The sequence below is a fragment of the Sus scrofa genome, chromosome 3 (genome assembly GCF_054392235.1).
Source record: "Sus scrofa isolate SSC_HxYL_T2T_F1_AM1 chromosome 3, Sscrofa_HxYL_maternal_Yorkshire_Landrace_v2.0, whole genome shotgun sequence".
In the NCBI taxonomy this organism is placed as follows: domain Eukaryota; kingdom Metazoa; phylum Chordata; class Mammalia; order Artiodactyla; family Suidae; genus Sus; species Sus scrofa.
This window is the reverse complement of record NC_139385.1, coordinates 67534459-67552218: the sequence shown is the minus strand read 5'-3', so window position 1 is coordinate 67552218 and position 17760 is coordinate 67534459. Positions and strand designations below refer to the sequence as shown.

General features: G+C 39.8%; 1 protein-coding gene across 7 annotated transcripts in view; it reads right to left on the bottom strand.

Annotated features, from left to right (window-relative positions):
• The window catches only part of MGAT4A (alpha-1,3-mannosyl-glycoprotein 4-beta-N-acetylglucosaminyltransferase A), a 105195-nt gene that overhangs the window by 15997 nt on the left and 71438 nt on the right, over positions 1-17760 (bottom strand). For 6 of the 7 annotated variants that reach the window (XR_014839446.1, XR_014839445.1, XR_014839448.1 and 3 more), the window contains 5 exon segments: positions 15443-15518; positions 8844-8958; positions 6931-7061; positions 3984-4091; positions 3674-3867 (listed from right to left, as the gene is read on the bottom strand). Coding sequence is in view for 3 of the 7 variants with exons in the window: in XM_013987863.3 (XP_013843317.2) it covers positions 3674-3867; positions 3984-4091; positions 6931-7061; positions 8844-8958; positions 15443-15518 (624 nt within the window). In the remaining 4 variants the exon portion in view is untranslated. 7 annotated transcript variants of the gene reach the window in all.

Genomic DNA, 17760 nt, shown 5'->3' with positions numbered 1-17760 from the left:
AATACTATTGTATCTTATAGCAGAAAAAATTTTCACTAGGACAGCAATGTGGCACAGCCAGGTCAATGGCTGGTTTCAGCCAGTACAATTAATTTTAGTGCTAGTAAATGAAAAATGAATTAACCAGTGCCAAACACGTGAATAATTCCATTTGTCAATATTAACAAGTTGAATAATGATTGAGTATATAATATGTGATGAATCTAAAATACTCTCTGGATATGAGTATAATGTTCTAATGTTTTGAGAGTCTGCAACCTGGTGTGCATGTGCACAGTACTTGGGGGAGGGTGGGAAGTAGATGAGGGACAAAGCCCATCTCAATCTAAACCTAAAACTTGAGTTTAGTGAAGTTCAATGGTTAAATGCTTACGATCAGGAGTCAGAGAGACCCATATCCAAATTCTACATCTCATTAACTAGAATTTTCACCTGTTTAGCAAGTTTCATTAAGCTTTCTGGGCCTGAGTTTCCTCTATACAAGGTAGATATTCCCACCTACCTCACATGGTTGTAACAGAAAGTCTGTAAGATTTGACTGAGAATACCCTGCATGTGAACAATATTCAGCAAGACATTGTTAAGGTATAGTTATGATACAGTTACAGTGTGAAAGGTGTTTTTGGGCAGAAGTCACCTTTAAGGTGTTTCTGGGTAGAAGTCACCTTCATTTGCAAATGTTGCACAGGTCAGGGGACCCTAGTAAGAAGCTTCTTCTAAACTACACCAAACATTACTCCCAGCATTTTCAGATACGATATGCTTTTTTTTTTTTTTTAATTTCAGGGCTGTACCCATAGCATATGGAGGTTTGCAGGCTAGGGGTCGAATCGGAGCTGCAGCTGCCGGCCTACACCACAGCCACAGCAACACCAGATCCAAGCTGTGTCTGCGACCTACGCCACAGTTCACTGCAATACCAGATACTTAACCCAGCAAACGAGACCAGGGATCAAACCTGCATCCTCATGGATGCTAGTCAGATTTGTTTTCCCTGAGCCACAACAGGAACTCTGAGATATGCTTTTTTAAAAAGGCATCTTTGACTTGGAAAGCCATGTAACCATGAGCATTCAATCCCTCAGCAATAGATGCAAAATTATGGGACAGGGAAAGACACTTTTAAGAAAAGAGCCCATGGATGTAGTCTTGAGTTTAGACCTGATTCAGAGGTGTTCACTATGTAATTATTTATAGTGAAAAACCCAATATCGCCTAAAAAGTTTAATATTAGAAGACATGCATTAATGGTGGAGCCATGCAACCAGATATTGTGCAGCCATTAAAATGCTTTTGAATCACTTATGACCGAATATAGAGGAAAATATAAAATATAAAATTACATGTAGACCATGATCTCAAGGTAGAAAGTACACAGAATTACCAAGAAAAAAAGGGCCAATATGGTCATAATGATATCCTTGGGGTTGTGATGTTTTTCCTTTTTTTTTTTTTTTTTTTTGTCTTTTCTAGGGCTGTGCCCATGGCATATAGAGGTTTCCAGGCTAAGAGTCTAATTGGAGCTGTAGCTGCTGGCCTATACCACAGCCATAGCAATGCAAGATCTAAGCCATGTCTGTGACCTACAGCACAGCTCATGGCAATGCCGGATCCTTAACCCACTGAGTGAGGCCAAGGATCAAACCCACATCTCATGGATGCTAGTTTGGTTCATTAACTGCTGAGCCACAAGGGGAACTCCTCCTCATTCTTCATACTTTAAAATTTTCATATAATGAACACACGTGTTATAAGAGAATATTCTAATACCACTTCTGTATTAACACATTGTGCATTAAAACGCTTTTGCATTTTCCACTCTTGGAAAATAAGTTATGATGGAAATCAAATAATCTCTTTTCTCTGTCCTAGGAAGGTTCGTTCTATCCATGGACTCCAAGAAAATTCACAGACATTAGGATTTTAGAAGAACTGCATTTTACTAGCAAAGTGCCCTCAGTGGGGTGAATGTTACTTTGCAGAGGTGTACTGTAAATGTATTTCTTGTTAATAAATTTGATCTCCAATATATGAGCTCTTTAGCAGACTCTTTGATGGAATTATGGTTACCAAATGGTATAGGTGGAGTGGGGCAGGAGGGCTAGACTGGGGCTTTGGGACTGGCATATGCACACTGAGGTATGTGGTATGACTGGCCAGCAGGGACCTGCTCTATAGCATAGAGAACTCTACCCAATAATCTGTGATCATCTATGTGGGAAAGAATTTGAAAGACAATGGATGTGGCTATATGTATGCCTATGTATGACTAAATCACTTTGCTGCACAGCAGAAATGATCACAGCCTTGTAAATCAACTATACTTCAGTAAAACTTAAAATAATTAATCTAAAAAAATAAAATAAACCAGTAAACATGGTTTGAGGCTGTCCTTGAGGTGAAGAAAACTGTTGTTTCTAACTCTACAATGATTATTTAAGGGTAACAGACAACACCTCCAAGTGCAGAGTACCACTATATAGTATAAAAATGAACATGAAGTAATAACAAAGCCAATAATATATACTCAAGTGCAAAATATTACTCAAAAGTATTTTAATGTTTTTCCAGTGATATTCTCATTGCTTAAAACATTTTTACACTAAAATTCCTCTTTAGAATCCATTTAGAATAACAAAAGAAAAGTAATTAATTAAAATTAACTGCTTTGCTTTTGACCACCTCAAACAGAATTATTCCACCAGGATTTTTGGTGGATTCTAAAAACCAAATGGGCAAGTTCCTTGTGGCACAGCAAAAACGAATCCGACTAGTATCCATGAGGATGCAGGTTCGATCCCTGGCCTTGCTCAGTGGGTTAAGGATCCGGCGTTGTCATGAACTGTTGGTGTAGGTCGCAGATGAGGCTTGGATCCTACATTGCTGTGGCTGTGGCGTAGGCTGGCAGCTGCAGCTCTGATTCGACCGGTAGCCTGGGAACCTCCATATGCCACAGGTGCAGCCCTAAAAAGTGGAAAAACAAAACAAATGGACTTCACACAAGAAGGCATAAGGTCACATGCCACAGGCTAGGGAACTAGCTTCTGTTACGGGGATTACATTTAAGTAAGTATGCCCCAGACAGCCTGGGGGACATACCCAACCCTGAGCAAAGATGGAAGAAATCCTGACTATGAAGTAAAAAAATGGGCAGAAAAAGTCCCCAATTTTTTAAAGTGGACAGAAATGCTGAAAAAAAAGAAGGGCTGCAAACTCCTCCCTGGTGTTCTACAAATCATCCAGCTCTCGCAAAACCACTGACTAGGAATTGTCACAGTGGGCCAAGTGTATCGTTTCAACCCAACTGCTGGGTCACCCATGAGCTCTCAGTCCAATTGTAAGGGATATTCTAGAATAAAGACACGAAAACTAATTTGAGATTTTGAGGGAGAATTTCACCTCAAAGTGTTAAAAAAAAAAAACAAAAAACCCTATATGAAATATACATTCAGAACACCAAGAGAATTTATCAAACATGCTAAATGCTGATATCATATCTGAAAGCAACACACCCATTTTATTACCGAGTTGCAGGAAATGTGTTTTATAATCCATCATTTGGAACCTGCTGACTCCTCCCATTTTTTATACACACAAAAAAATTCCAATGTAAATCACATTATGAATAATCTCTTTGAATTGTAAGACCAGATATGCTTTGACAATGACCAACCTTTCCACATTGACTGGCTTGTCAAATTTAAACAGGATGTAGTCTCCAGCCACTGGAGTTATAGCCCAGAAGAAATCCTCTCCCATATAAGTTTTCTCCAGTGTATGTCCTTGGTAGACCTTCAAAGAAGTAGATACTTCTGCGGGGGGGTTTACATGGATTTTAAGAAGTAATGGTTTCATGTAATCTTTATCCTAGGAGGAAAAATATATTAACCACATATGGCTTATTTATACTTAAGAAGAACAATGATTATACACTAAATAACAAATGGTATGTGCATGAGAAAAGATAACATTAAATTACCCACCGTAAGCTTCTGAATTTTTCCTGTTAATGAAGAATGCAGACCAACATGCTGGAAAAGGGAAGGTCTGAAGCGAATTCGCAGATTTGCTTTCTGTCTATCACAATGTTTCTAAACATTAAAAAAAAAAATTAGTGGTACATTACAAAGTGAAATCTTGTCCTCAGAAGCCTCTTATAAGAATAAATATTGAAAAGTAAATCCAACTTCATCTCATAATTCCAAGTCATGTGTGTTTTAGGGTCCCCTTGAGGCATTAAACAGATTTGCTACCAACCTGATAAACAGACATGATGCAGAAATGAAAAATAAACATTCTAAGTGGAGAGTTAAAGGTTTAATTTCAACCACCTTTCAAAATATGTCACTGTAGCTATGACTTTTTATATTAAAATGCACAAACTAAAGGTTTGGTTCAAATATGCAGAATAGCTTTAAGTAAATAATATAACGAAGAATTTACAGATCAGAAAAGGCATCTTTTGTTGCATGAAAGTAACCTGGAAATGTGAGGCAATGAGTTGAAGATAAGCAAGTAAACAACATCAAAACAGACAAATCCATCTCAACAGAGCTGAGGAACGCCGGTGGTTCAACTCTAAGTGCACCATGGTCCAGACTTCAGATGACAACCTGCCCTCTCACTTGATCATAGCCTTTGGGACCAGTGCTGCCAGGACTCTTGTGTGCATTCACTAGCTAAGTGCTTCAAGACAGCCGTGGCTACCACCGTGTCATGCTTTTATAAACTCTTCCCACTTTCAATGACTTTTTTTTTCCCTCTTTTTCTGGCCGCACCTGTGGCATATGGTAGTTCCCAGGCTAGGGGTTGAATCAGAGCTACAGCTGCCGGCCTAAGCCACAGCCACAGCAACACAGGATCCAAGCCACGTCTGTGATCTACACCACAGCTCACAGCAATGCTGGATCCTTAACCCACTGAGCGAGGCCAGGAATCAAACCAGAAACACCAGTCGGGTTCATTACTGCTGAGCCATGACAAGAACTCCGAAAACACTAATTTTAAAAGACACACGCACTCCTATGTTCATCCCAACATTACTTACAATAGCCAAGATACAGCAACCTAAGTGCCCACCAATGGATGAATGGATAAAGATGTGGGGTGTGTGTCTGCAAACACACCCACACACATATACACACAATGGAATACTACTCAGACATACAAAAGATGACATCATGCCATCTGCCACAACATGGATGGGCCTTGAGGATATTATGCTAAATGAAATAAGTGAGAATGCTTGGAAGGGTTTCCTAGACCACTGTCAAAGGGATGTTATTCTAGGGGCCAGGACATGTGTGGGGACAACTTCCCTGACATCCTAGTGGAAACAACTGAAGAATTACAGGCCACAGAAATAAGAAGAGTGAAGTGGCCTGAAAGAGTGTAAAGGAATATGTGAAACTCTCCAAAGGGTTATGTACTATAACTTATAGATGATTTAAAGGGTTTTCATGATTTCAATTTTTACTATCACAGATTTTCACCTCACAAGTTCATTTTAGAACCTAACTATACATTAGCCAACACTACACAAGACCAATTAAACGCAAGTGTGTTGTAGAAGTGTGAAGACGACATTAATTGTTCAGTCTTACAATAAAAATTCCTGTAAATTGCGAAGAAAATGCAAGGGCTTACGTCATAAAAATAAGCTGTTCAAATCCATCTATGTGTTCGGTTATTGTTGGAAAGTAGATAACGTATTTCACTATATTCCGTGATTTGCTTCAAGGAAGTGGTTACTGGTAGTTCCCGCCGTGGCTCAGTGGTAATGAATCTGACTAGGATCCATGAAGATGCAGGTTCAATCCCTGGCCTCGCTCAGTGGATTAATGATCCGGTATTGCCCTGATCTGTGGTGTAGGTTGCAAATGAGGTTTGGATCTAGCGTTGCTGTGGCTGTGGTGTAGGCTGGCAGCTGTAGCTCCGATTCGACCCCTAGCCTGGGAACTTCCATATGCTACACATGCAGCCCTAAAAGAAAAAAAAAAAGTGGTTAAACACACACACACACACACACACACACACACAAAGAGAATGCTACAAGACCTTAGAGACACCAGAGGATAGTATCCTAAAAATGTATTGGCAGCTAGGATGATCACATTATTCTAAGGAACAGAGGTCAAGAAGTCAAATTCAGTGTTTATGTGTGAGAATGAATGTTATGCCAACCCTAGAAGGACATACACTTATAATAAAGATGTTCTTATTATTAAGTGTCAAACTTCACCTACTCATTTTTAAGAATGTGTTCATTCGTATTCCATTTACACTTATACCCAATAAATAAAAAACACTTTTTCCAGAGGAACAATTCAGCTTGGACATGGAAAACGTGCAAATTACCTTTCACTGTAAGATTTCTGTCAACTTAGTATTTGAACAGTGAAAGCCAAAAATCACTGTTTACTCAGCTGCCACCAACATTCCAAAGGTCAGCAGACTGGTAGGAATACTGGTTTCTTACACATGATAACATACAAATAAGGTCTCTTGCAAACTTGTCATTGTTTTGGTATAAAATATGACTTCAATTTTATTCCTTATACCCAGGTGTGATGGGATCTGATATTGTGCCCAAAATATTTGAACAAAGCAAGCTGACAGAGGATATTAAGAAAATCAGAAGGACGCTGACCCCCCCTCGCCACCCCCAATCTAGGACAGATATGGCCAATAGCATGGAAATATCTGAGCTGAAAAACTCAATCAATATTCATCACCCAAGTCAAGAAAGGTGAGCTTCCCTGATGTCAAAGTCCCTCTGAACCAGGAACTTCTTGCAGTTCGAGAAAGAAGGCAAGGACTTGAACCCTTAAGTGGAAACCCTGTTTTCTTTCAGCTACCTACTAAACTGTTCATTCAAAATCTGGTTCCCTAAAAGTCATCATGTTTACTAAGTACAGAAAATTAACTTACTGCATCTTTTTCAGGGTTGCAGACTTTCACCCAGAGAATATGGTCCAAGAGCCAATCAATAGGTTTCTCCTTATAGAACATAAATATGAACTGTACAAACAGGGTTAGGTCTGTTGCTTGAAACATTTTACCTGAAAAGATATTCCTCGTCAATAACTGTGAAGAAGAAACCAAGCATCAAAACAGCTTAAATATACAACAAATACACTTAAGCTTGTGTTTCAACTACAAATCATTGTGAATGATTTCCCCATCTGTCTTATCACAAACAAACTTACTTTATTGAGCTAAACATTTTTAGTCGTTGGCTGGGTGTAAATGGAAGTACTGACTGAATGCCCAACTTTCTCCGTTACAAAACCTATCACACAACTACTGGCTGAAAGGATTCAAGAAGCAAGCCACAGGTTTTTCCTTCATGTCTTATTAAAATTCTTCCCACAAAAATGGAAACTTAAGAGGTGTAAGTAAAAAAAAAAAAAAAAGCTTTTTAATCAATAAAAGCAAAAACCAAGGACTCCTAATTCTCTCCTCATTGAAATGTCACAGATGCTTTTTGAATCCCTTCTCTTTTTTTTTGGCTTTTTAGGGCTGCACGTGCAGCATACAGAGGTTCCCAGGCTAGGGGTAGAATTGGAGCTACAGCTGCCGGCCTATACCACAGCCACAGCAACTTGGAATATGAGGCAAGTCTATGACCTACACTGCAGCTCATGGCAACGCCAGATCTTTAACCCACTGTATAAGGCCAAGGATTGAACCCGTGTCCTCAATCATACTAGTTGGGTTTGTTACCACTGAGCCAATTCTGAGTTTCTTAACACCAGTAAATTTTGTTCACTCTTCAACTTTAAATATACTCTTCAACTTTAAATATACTCTTCAGTTGGGTAATTTAGGAATTTTAATGGAAAAAAAAACTTTAAGAACAAGCACCCCGGAGTTCCTGCTGTGGTGTGAGGGGGTGGGCAGCATCTCTGCAGCGCTGAGATGCAGGTTCGATCCCAGCCCAACACAGGTGGTTAAGGATCGGGTGTTGCTACAGCTGTGGTGTCACAAGTGTGGCTCAGATCTGATCCCTGGCCTGGGAACTCCACATGCCGTGGAGTGGCAAAAAAATATTAATAATAATAAAAACCTTAAGCACCCAGATTTATCCATGAAAGCAACACATGAATACAAATTAATCACTGAACAAGAACTTCATGTTCTACATCAAATACAAGGAATTTCTATTGGAAAACCATGGTGTGGCATTCATTTAAAAAGAACCCCGATCAGAGTTCCTGTTGTGGCTCAGTGTAAACAAATAGGACTAGCATCCATGAAGATGTCAGATTCGATCCTGGGTTAGGGATCGAGTGCTGAGGTGAGCTGTGGTGGAGGTCACAGATGAGGCCCGAATCTGGCATTGCTGTGGCCATGGCATGGGGGGCAGCTACAGCTCAAATTTGAGCCCTAGCCAGGGAACATTCATGTGCCATGGGTGTGGCCCTAAAAAAGACAATAAAATGAAAACAAAAGAACCCCAATCTTATAGAAGCACTGGGCTCTAAAACAGAAATTGGAGGTGTCAGAGAAGAAGGAACCAGATGTGCTTCCCAGGACTAGGGCTGGCTCTATGCAGACTTAACAAAAGCCAGCAGGCTGCCTTTCAGAGCTCCAGAGTACATCTTACCATCTTAGAGCTCTCCAAATACTATTTTGGGTTAATTTTCAACACTCTATACATGGAAGTTTACCTAAGTCAAGTTTCCTCAAAAGCAATCCATTTCCAGAGGTTTCCTTTTTTTAAAAGACAACTTTAGGTCAAAACCAAAAAAAAAAAAAAAAAAAAAAAAAAAAAAAAGAGTTTAAGATTCTAAGAGTCGCAGTTAGTTAAGAAAAATAGATAAATCTGATACTTTTCTTACCAATGAAGCCCAGCTGGGAGAACTCAAGTATCATCCATTCCTCAGAAGAAAGCTGAAGTGCAAAATTCTTTATGGTATTAAAATAATTCTGTTTGACAATAATATCATCTTCAAGCTACCAAAAAAAGGTGAATAATTACATCAATAAATCAGAAAGAGAAAAGAAGATTTAGACAGGACAGGATTTATTATAGAAAGGCACAAACACACTTTTATAATGAAAATCAAGAAAACAATGGTGAAAATGATAAAAATATAAAAAATAAACCTCATTAAAATAAAACAAGGAAAATAAAATGGCAGATGCAGACAGCACGTCCACGAAACCGTATCCTTAGTGTGAGAAATAACAATACTACCCATGAGTCATGACTTCTGGTCTTTTCATGGTGCCCAATATGATTTCATACTATATCCTGGTTTCTTTTCAAAAGAAAAAAAAAGCTAGCCGCTTTCTTTCTCTGCCCTCCACCCTGTGGGCGGAGGTGCCTGATGTCAAAGGCTGGGTGAGCACCTTGACACCTTCTCTGTGAACACACAGCACAGGTAGACCCAGACCTACCTGAAGGCTCCCACTCACCTTTACATCTTCATAAAAAAGGGACCCTATTAACGAAACCGGCTTTTTTCTCTTAATATATTATGAACACCTTTCCTAGTTAATAAGCATATATTTAATGTATTCTCTTTAAGGGAGCTCCTGTTGTAGCTCAGTGGTAACGAACCCAACCAGTATCCATGAGGATGCAGGTTCGATCCCTGGCCCCCTCAGTGGGTTAAGGATAGGGCGTTGCCGTGAGCTGTGGTATAGGTTACAGATGGAACTGAGATCCCATGTTGCTGTGGCTGTGGTATAGGCTGGTAGCTGCAGCTGTGATTTGACCCCTAGCCTGGGAACGTCCATATGCTGTGAGCGTGGCTCTAAAAAAACCTGTCTTTAATAGAGGCATAATATTTCTTGGGATTGATGGACAAATCATTCAACTGTTCCTAGGCAGATATCCTGGTTGTTTCTCATTCTTTGTCAATGCAAACAATGCTGCTATAGATATGTTTATACTTTGTAGCAGTGTTATTTCATTTCTGTAGGATAGGTTCCTGAAAGTTTTTTTTTTTTGGCTTTTCTAGGGCTGCACCTGTGGCATATGGAAGTTCCAGGCCAGGGACTGATTCAAAGCTGTAGCTGCCAGCCTACACCACAGCCACAGAAACGAGGGATCTGAGCCACATCAGCAACCTACACCACAGCTCATGGCAATGATGGATCCTTAACCCACTGATGGAGGCCAGGGATTGAACCCACATCCTTATGGATCCTAATTGGGTTCATACCGCTAAGCCATGACGGGAACTTCTCTAAAAGTTCTCTTTTTATATTTTAAAAGACATTTTCAAAATACTTAGGAAGCTGTAGCAACTCAGAGAGCCAGTTAATCCCAGGTGCTTTGCTAACCCCTCATGTTACTGGGATGTTTCCCAGTTCCACACAGACCAAGGATCAGACTTCTTCCCCCATCTCCTTTTAAAACATTGTAAAGTCACAAGATGATTTTAACAGCCTACCTTTTTTTTTCATTTTTGAAAGTTTTATTTTATTTTATTTGCTTTTTATTTTTTAGGGCTGCACCCGTGGCATATGGAGGTTCCCAGGCTAGGGGTCTAATCGGTGCTACAGCTGCTGACCTACGCCACAGCCACAGCAACGCCAGATCCTTAACCCACTGAACGAGGCCAGGGATCCAACCAGCAACCTCATGGTTCCTAGTTGGATTGGTTTCCACTGGGCCATGACGGGAACTACCCTTGAAAGTTTTATTGAAGTATAGTTGATTTACCATGTTGTGGTAATCTCTGCTGTGCAACAAAGTGATTCAGTCATACCTGTACACACATCCATTCTCTTTCAGATTCTTCTTCCTCGAAGATTATCACAGAATACCAGGTACAGTTCCCTGTGTTATACAGCATAATATTCTACTTCTTAATTACACATGATCATTTCTGTTATCTACTAAATAATGTTCACTTGCTTTAGTGTTTAAAATTTTCATGTATTTAAGTTCTATAAGCTTTTTTCCAATCTGTGAAGTTCTACCTGTGCAGAAACAGTAGTAGTATTTGGAAAGGTATGGTTTTTGACTGGTCAAATATTTATGGAGCTCTCATTATGTTCCAGACACAGTACTAAACCTTGCGAGCCCATCAGTGAACAGAAAAAACATTTTTTTTTTTTTTTGTCTTTTTGCCTTTCCTAGGGCCACTGCTGTGGCATATGGAGGTTCCCAGGCTAGGGGTCAAATCGGAGCTGTAGCCACCGGCCTACTCCAGAGCCACAGCAACATGGGATCCGAGCCGCCTATGCAACCCACACCACAGCTCACGGCAATGCCGGATCCTTAACCCACTGAGCGAGGCCAGGGATCGAATCCGAAACCTCATGGTTCCCAGTCGGATTCGTTAACCACTGTCCCATAATGGGAACTTCAGAAAAAACATGTTTCATGCCCTGAGAGCTCATAGGGAAGCTGGAAGGAAAACCAGACAAAGCACAGGGCTACACAGTCACCTGACCTTGCTTTTTCAAAGAAGAGATGCTCACACTTAAACCCAGACCTTGACTGTGGATGCCCAAAGGAAAGACGATCCCAGTACCAGGCAATTCCAAGTGTTTGCAATAAGTAGATTAAAAACCAAGCTTGGAGCCAATTTAAATATACACAAGTGTACAGGAAATAAGCAAATGCCTACTTAAAATTCGGTACACTAATTTTGGTTACCACTGAAAATTCACATTTTTATATTGTTAGAACAACTGCTTTGCTCCAGTCTCACATCTCATCACACAAAACAATTTTGCTTTTTTTTTTTTTAAAAAAAAGACCATTTTAGAGAATTGTAGACTCATATACGCAATTGTAAAAAATAACACAGATCACAAATACCCTCAATTCAGTGTTCCCCAATAGACATCCTCCAATATAACTACAGTACAATATCACTAGTAGCAATGGATTTTGACATATTTCATCCATCTTATTCAAACTTCACCAGTTTTACATGCACTCAGTCATGTGTGTGTGTGTGTGTGTGTGTGTGTGTGTGTGTGTGTGTGTGTGTGTGTGTGTGTTTAGTTTCATGCAATGTTATCACGTTGGCTCAGGTAGCTGCAGAGGTACAAGTTTGATCCCTGGCCCAATGCAGTGGGTTAAAGGATCCAGTGTTGCTGCAGCTATGGTGTAGGTCACAGCTGCAGATTGGATTCAATCCCTGGCCCATGAACTTCCATATGCCACAGGTGCAACCCCCAAAAAATTTAAAAAAAAAAAGAATTCTATAGAAATGGAATCTACATGTAACCTCTTTTTTAGCATGTAGAAGTTCCCAGGCTAGGGGTTGAATCAGAGATGCAGCTGCAGGCTTAGACCACATGCAGGCTTACACCACAGCCACAGCAACACCAGATCCAAGCTATGTCTGTGACCTACACCACAGCTCATGGCAATGACAGATCCTTAACCCACTAGCCAGGAATTGAACCCGCATCCTCATGGTTACTAGTCAGATTTGTTTCCACTGCACCACAATGGGAACTTCCTACATGTAACCTTTTAAGAACACCTTTTTAAGCTGAGCATAATTCCTCTGAGATCCAAGATGGTGCATATCATAGTTCGAATCTTTTCATGTTTGAGTACTCCAGGGTATGGATACATCACAGGTTGCTTAACCAGGCACCTGCTGAAGAACATATGGGTGGTTCCCAGGTTTTGCTTTTATGCATGAAGCTGCTATGAGCCCTCATGTACTGGTCTTTGAGTAAACATAGGTGCTTCTCTGACATCAGCATTCTGTCAGGACAAAGGGCCACTCTTTGAAAAATCTAACATATCTCTCATTAGTGAAAACTAGTTTATAGAAGGAAGCTAGAAGACAAGGTGTAAAATACTGCTTTCGTGGTATGCAACCATAGTATCAGAAAGAAGCAGAATATTATATTTGCATTTTCGTTTCAATTTGTAAAACATACAAGGAGAGATCAAAACGGTGGTTACCCCTGGGGGAAGGAGGAAACGCAGGAAGAAGGACAAGGCTAAAAAGGAGACTCCTGTAAATATGCTTTATTTTACATAAGTTTTGATTTGGGAATGTTAAGTTTTTGTTTTGTTTTGTGTTTTTTGTCTTGTCTTTTGTATTTCTAGGGCCGCACCCACGGCATATGGGAGTTCCCGGGCTGGGGGGGTCCAATTGGAGCTGTAGCCCCCAGCCCGCACCACAGCCACAGCAATGCCAGAGCCGAGCCATGTCTGTGATCTACACCACAGCTCACAGCAACGCCGGATCCTTAATCCACTGAGCGAGGCCAGGGAAGGAACCCACAACCTCATGGTTCCTAGAAGGATTCGTTTCCGCTGTGCCATGACGGGAACTCCTGGGAATGTTATGTTTTTTTACAACTAAAAAGGAAAAACAAATCCTAAAAAAAAAAACAAATGGGAAAAAAAAAATGGAAACGAATGAACCTAGTTTCATATCAAGTTGGCAGTGTAGTCACACAGGAAGAATTTCATCCAGTGACTTTCAAACATGGAATTTTGACTATATATCCATATCAGAATATACTCTTGGGGGGAAAAGGACAAAATAATTTTTAATTGCATTTAGTAGTTTCATTGTTAGTAGTGTATTGATATTTTGAAATATGACTTAGCTATACAGCAGAAATTAACACAATATTGTAAATCAACTATACTTCAATAACATTTTTTTTTTAAATAAAAAAAAAAAAAAATAGGGAAAATAGGGAATTCCCGTCATGGCTCAGCAGTTAACGAACCTGACTAGTATCCATGAGGACGCAGTTCAAGGATCTCTGGCCTCGCCCAGGGGGTTAAGGATCTGGCACTGCTGTGAGCTGTAATGTAGGTAGCAGATGCAGCTCAGATCCCGAGTTGCTGTGGCTGTGGTGTAGGCTGGCAGTTGCAGCTCCCAATGGATCCCTAGCCTGGGAACCTCCATACGCCCCCGGGGGCGGCTCTAAAATGCAAAAAGACAAAAAAATAAAATATAAATAAAAATAAAAAATAAAAAAATAAAGGAAATCTACTATCAAAATCTAGGGTGGTGCATCCTGTTATAGAAAAGGTCATGTTTTGACTCGTCATCATTTACATTTTCCATCCTGTGAACCAAGGACAGGTTCAGGCACACATGAGTGCAGATGGCCCAGAGTACAATGTCAAAGGTGACAATATTCTGTCAAGAAGTCGCCTTTCCATGTGATGGCGTCTCTTCTTTCTCCCCCCTCCCCCCACACCCGGGAGCTCTTCCAAACCATTTCCTTCCCTTCCTTTTCAAGCAGATCCAGGGCTGCTTCTTGCCACTCTCATCCAAAGCCCCTCCCTGGAAAGGATCTAATAAACTTTTATACAGGGGAAAAAAAAAAAAACAGCTGACAGACTTTGTGGGTTCTAGCTCTCCGGGAATTACATTCTGAGCAAGGGATAAAATCCTTTGGTTAAAGAAGTGACATTCCAATGGTGAAATTGAAGCTTGAGTATTAAGGAAAATAAGATCTGGAAGAAATAAGAGCTTCCTGGAATGATTTAAGTTGTTGCCTACCTGGCTACCTTAACCTGTATCACTATGGACTTATTCTTGGAGCCATGCTGAGAAAAGTTGAAGCATTAGAACTACAGGATAGCTTTACTATCTTCAATATAAATGTAAATGTATTGCAGCACACACACAAAAACTATCTACCATGAGACCACTAAAATAGCTATGAGGAAATTCTTCGTTAAAATTTGCCAAATTTTTTTTTTTTTTTTTTTGTCTATTTAGGGCTGTACCCGAGGCATATAGAGGTTCCCAGGCTAGGGAGTGAATCAGAGCTGTAGCTGCAGGCTTACACCACAGCCACAGCAACGCCAGATCCCAGCTGACTCTGCGACCTACACCATAGCTCACGGCAATGCCAGATCCTTAACCCACTGGCAGAGGCCAGGGATCAAATCTGCATCCTCATGGATGTGAGTCAGGTTTGTTAACTGCTGAGCCACAATGGGAACCCCTAAAATCCTCCAAGTAATTAAATCTTAGTTCTTATTAACAGTGGAGAATGGGAGGATGAGAGAAGATGGAGGGATGGAGCAAAGGAAGAAGATAAGTGACCCATCCATCACTGGCCCCCTAAGCGGAGCCCTAGTGTCTGAGCTCCACTATCGAGTGGAGCCACAGTGCCCACGTTCTCAGCGATGTGACAGGACCTTCTGCTCTCTGGTACACTGTTATGATCCTATACATCTTAGAGAGTTTATGCTTTTAAACCTTTTTTTTAATGAAAATATACCTCTGATGATCCTGCTGTATAGCACTGGGAACTATGTCTGGTCACTTACGATGGAGCATGATAATGTGAGAAAAAAAGAATGTATACATGTATGTGTGACAGGGTCACCTTGCTGTATAGCAGAAAATTGACAGAACACTGTAAACCAGCTATAATGGAAAAATTAAAAATCAGTATAAAAAAAGAAAATATAACCTTGATATTACTTCTTTAAAAGTGTGAAAAACATTAAAGGAAAACCCACACTTACCTGGATGTAATATATGCCCTTTTCCTGGGCATACATCATTAGAAAACAATAATCTAGGTTTTGTTTTGTTCTCCATCTGAAATACAAATTTTCAAAATTAAATTGGGAATGAGACTCAAATTGAGCAAACTAAGGGTAAATGTATAATAGTTTATAATATATAATAATAGTTTATAATATATACATAGATATGAGATATATTACATATTCTCAATGTGTGTATTATACATCAGAAAGATAGACAGGGAGACAAATGTGATACAACCACTTAGGAAAGAGTGAAAAAAAATTTACTTGTCTCTAACAAGGACTTTATCAAAATATATTCTCAGAGTTCCCATTGTGGCTCAGCAGTAACGAGCCCAACTAGTATCCATGAGGATGTGGGTTTGATCCCTGGTCTCATTCAGTGCGTTAAAGGATCCAGTGTTGCTGTGAGCTGCAGTGTGAATCACAAACAAGGCTTGGTTCCCATGTTGCTATGGCTGTGGCCTAAGCTGGCAATTGCAGTTCTGATTCAACCCCTAGCCTGGGAACTTTCATATGTGGCAGGTATGGCCTTAAAAAGAAAGAAAAAAAAAAAATATATATATATATATGTAGGAGTCTATGGGAAGGACACTCCTTCTAGAGATATATTAGGATATTATAGGCACTGAAAATTCAGCAGTAAATAGATTTGTTGAAAAAAGTTTTTTAATTTCATGTTTTCCAAATTTTCTTGATCAACAGCCCTTTTTTTCAGTAACATCTTAATATCTCTGGGAACTAGTACTTTCCAGACAGGTAAAAAATTAATATGTATAGAATGCTTAAAAAAATCCAAAATATCATATTAAAATTTACAATATTAAGTCCTTTTGGTGAATTCTTACTAGCCTACAGAAACATACTGACCAATGATAAATAAGACAAGTGGTTTGTCTTTTTTTTTAAGGGCTGCACTCATGGCATATAGAAGTTTCCAGGGTAGGGACTGAACCTGAGCCACAGCTGTGTCTTATGCCAGATCGTTTAACCCACTACTCTGGGCTAGGGACCAAATCTGTGCCTCTGCAGGGACCCCAGATGCTGCAGTTGGATTCTTTTTGTCTTTTTAGGACTGCACCTGCAGCATATGGAGGTTCCCAGGCTAGGGGTCTAATCAGAGCTGTAGCTCCTGGCCTACACCAGAGCCGTAGCAATGCCAGATCCGAACCGAGTCTTTGACTTACACCACAGCTCATGGCAATGCCGGATCCTTAACCCACTAAGTGAGGCCAGGGATCGAACCCGAATCCTCATGGTTCCCAGTCGGATTTGTTTCCGCTGCGCCATGACAGGAACTCCTGCAATCGGATTCTTAACCCACTGTACCACAGCAAGAGAACTCTGAGAAGTGGTTTTTCCAAAAGCCAGTTTAAAAATAAAACAACAAAATGAAAGTTTTGAATGACTAACTAAACTTCTCCAGAAAATACCTTACAAGTTGTTCTGAATTTAATGAGTTTATCTAGAGATTGCTTTTTGTTAGTCTGTTTTAATGAAATTCAACCCTAAATTTTTTAAATAAAGTTATATTTATTGAGAGATAATTAACCAAATATGGACATACCTGTCTTTGTGACAAATTAAAATTCAAGAAATGTAATAAATCTTGGAGTTCCCGTTGTAGCTCAGTGGTTAACGAATCTGACTAGGAACCATGAGGTTGTGGGTTCGATCCCTGGCCTTGCTCAGTGGGTTAAGGATCCGGCGTTGCTGTGAGCTGTGGTGTGGGTCACAGATGCGACTTGGATCCCACATTGCTGTGGCTCTGGTGTAAGCCAGAAGCAACAGCTCCGATTCAACCCCTAGCCTGGGAACCTCCATATGCTGAGAGAGCGGCCCTAGAAAAGGCAAAAAGACACAAAAAAAGAAAAAAAAAGAAAAAAAGAAATGTAATAAATATCTTCCCCCAATTTTTTTTCTGCTTATAGACAAAAATTCAAAAATGATTCCATTCAATATCTCTTAGATTACTCTGATTTAATAACACAATGAAAGTTTCTAACTCCTTCAATTTTAGAGATTTAGAGAGAATTAATCCAACCAATTATTTTATTGCAGTGTAGTTGTGCAGAAGAGTATTATTGTTTCTATCACTTTTATTAAATCAGTTCTCCTTTATGTCATATACAGATGTGCGGTATCTCTCTGGACTAACTTTTGGGTTATATTAATACACTCTCAAGAAAAGGTATAACATCACAGAGCAGCATAGCTGTAATAATCATTAGGTTTCCCAAATTCAAACTCATCATCTCATCAGAAACATCAGAGAATTTCCAATAAAATAA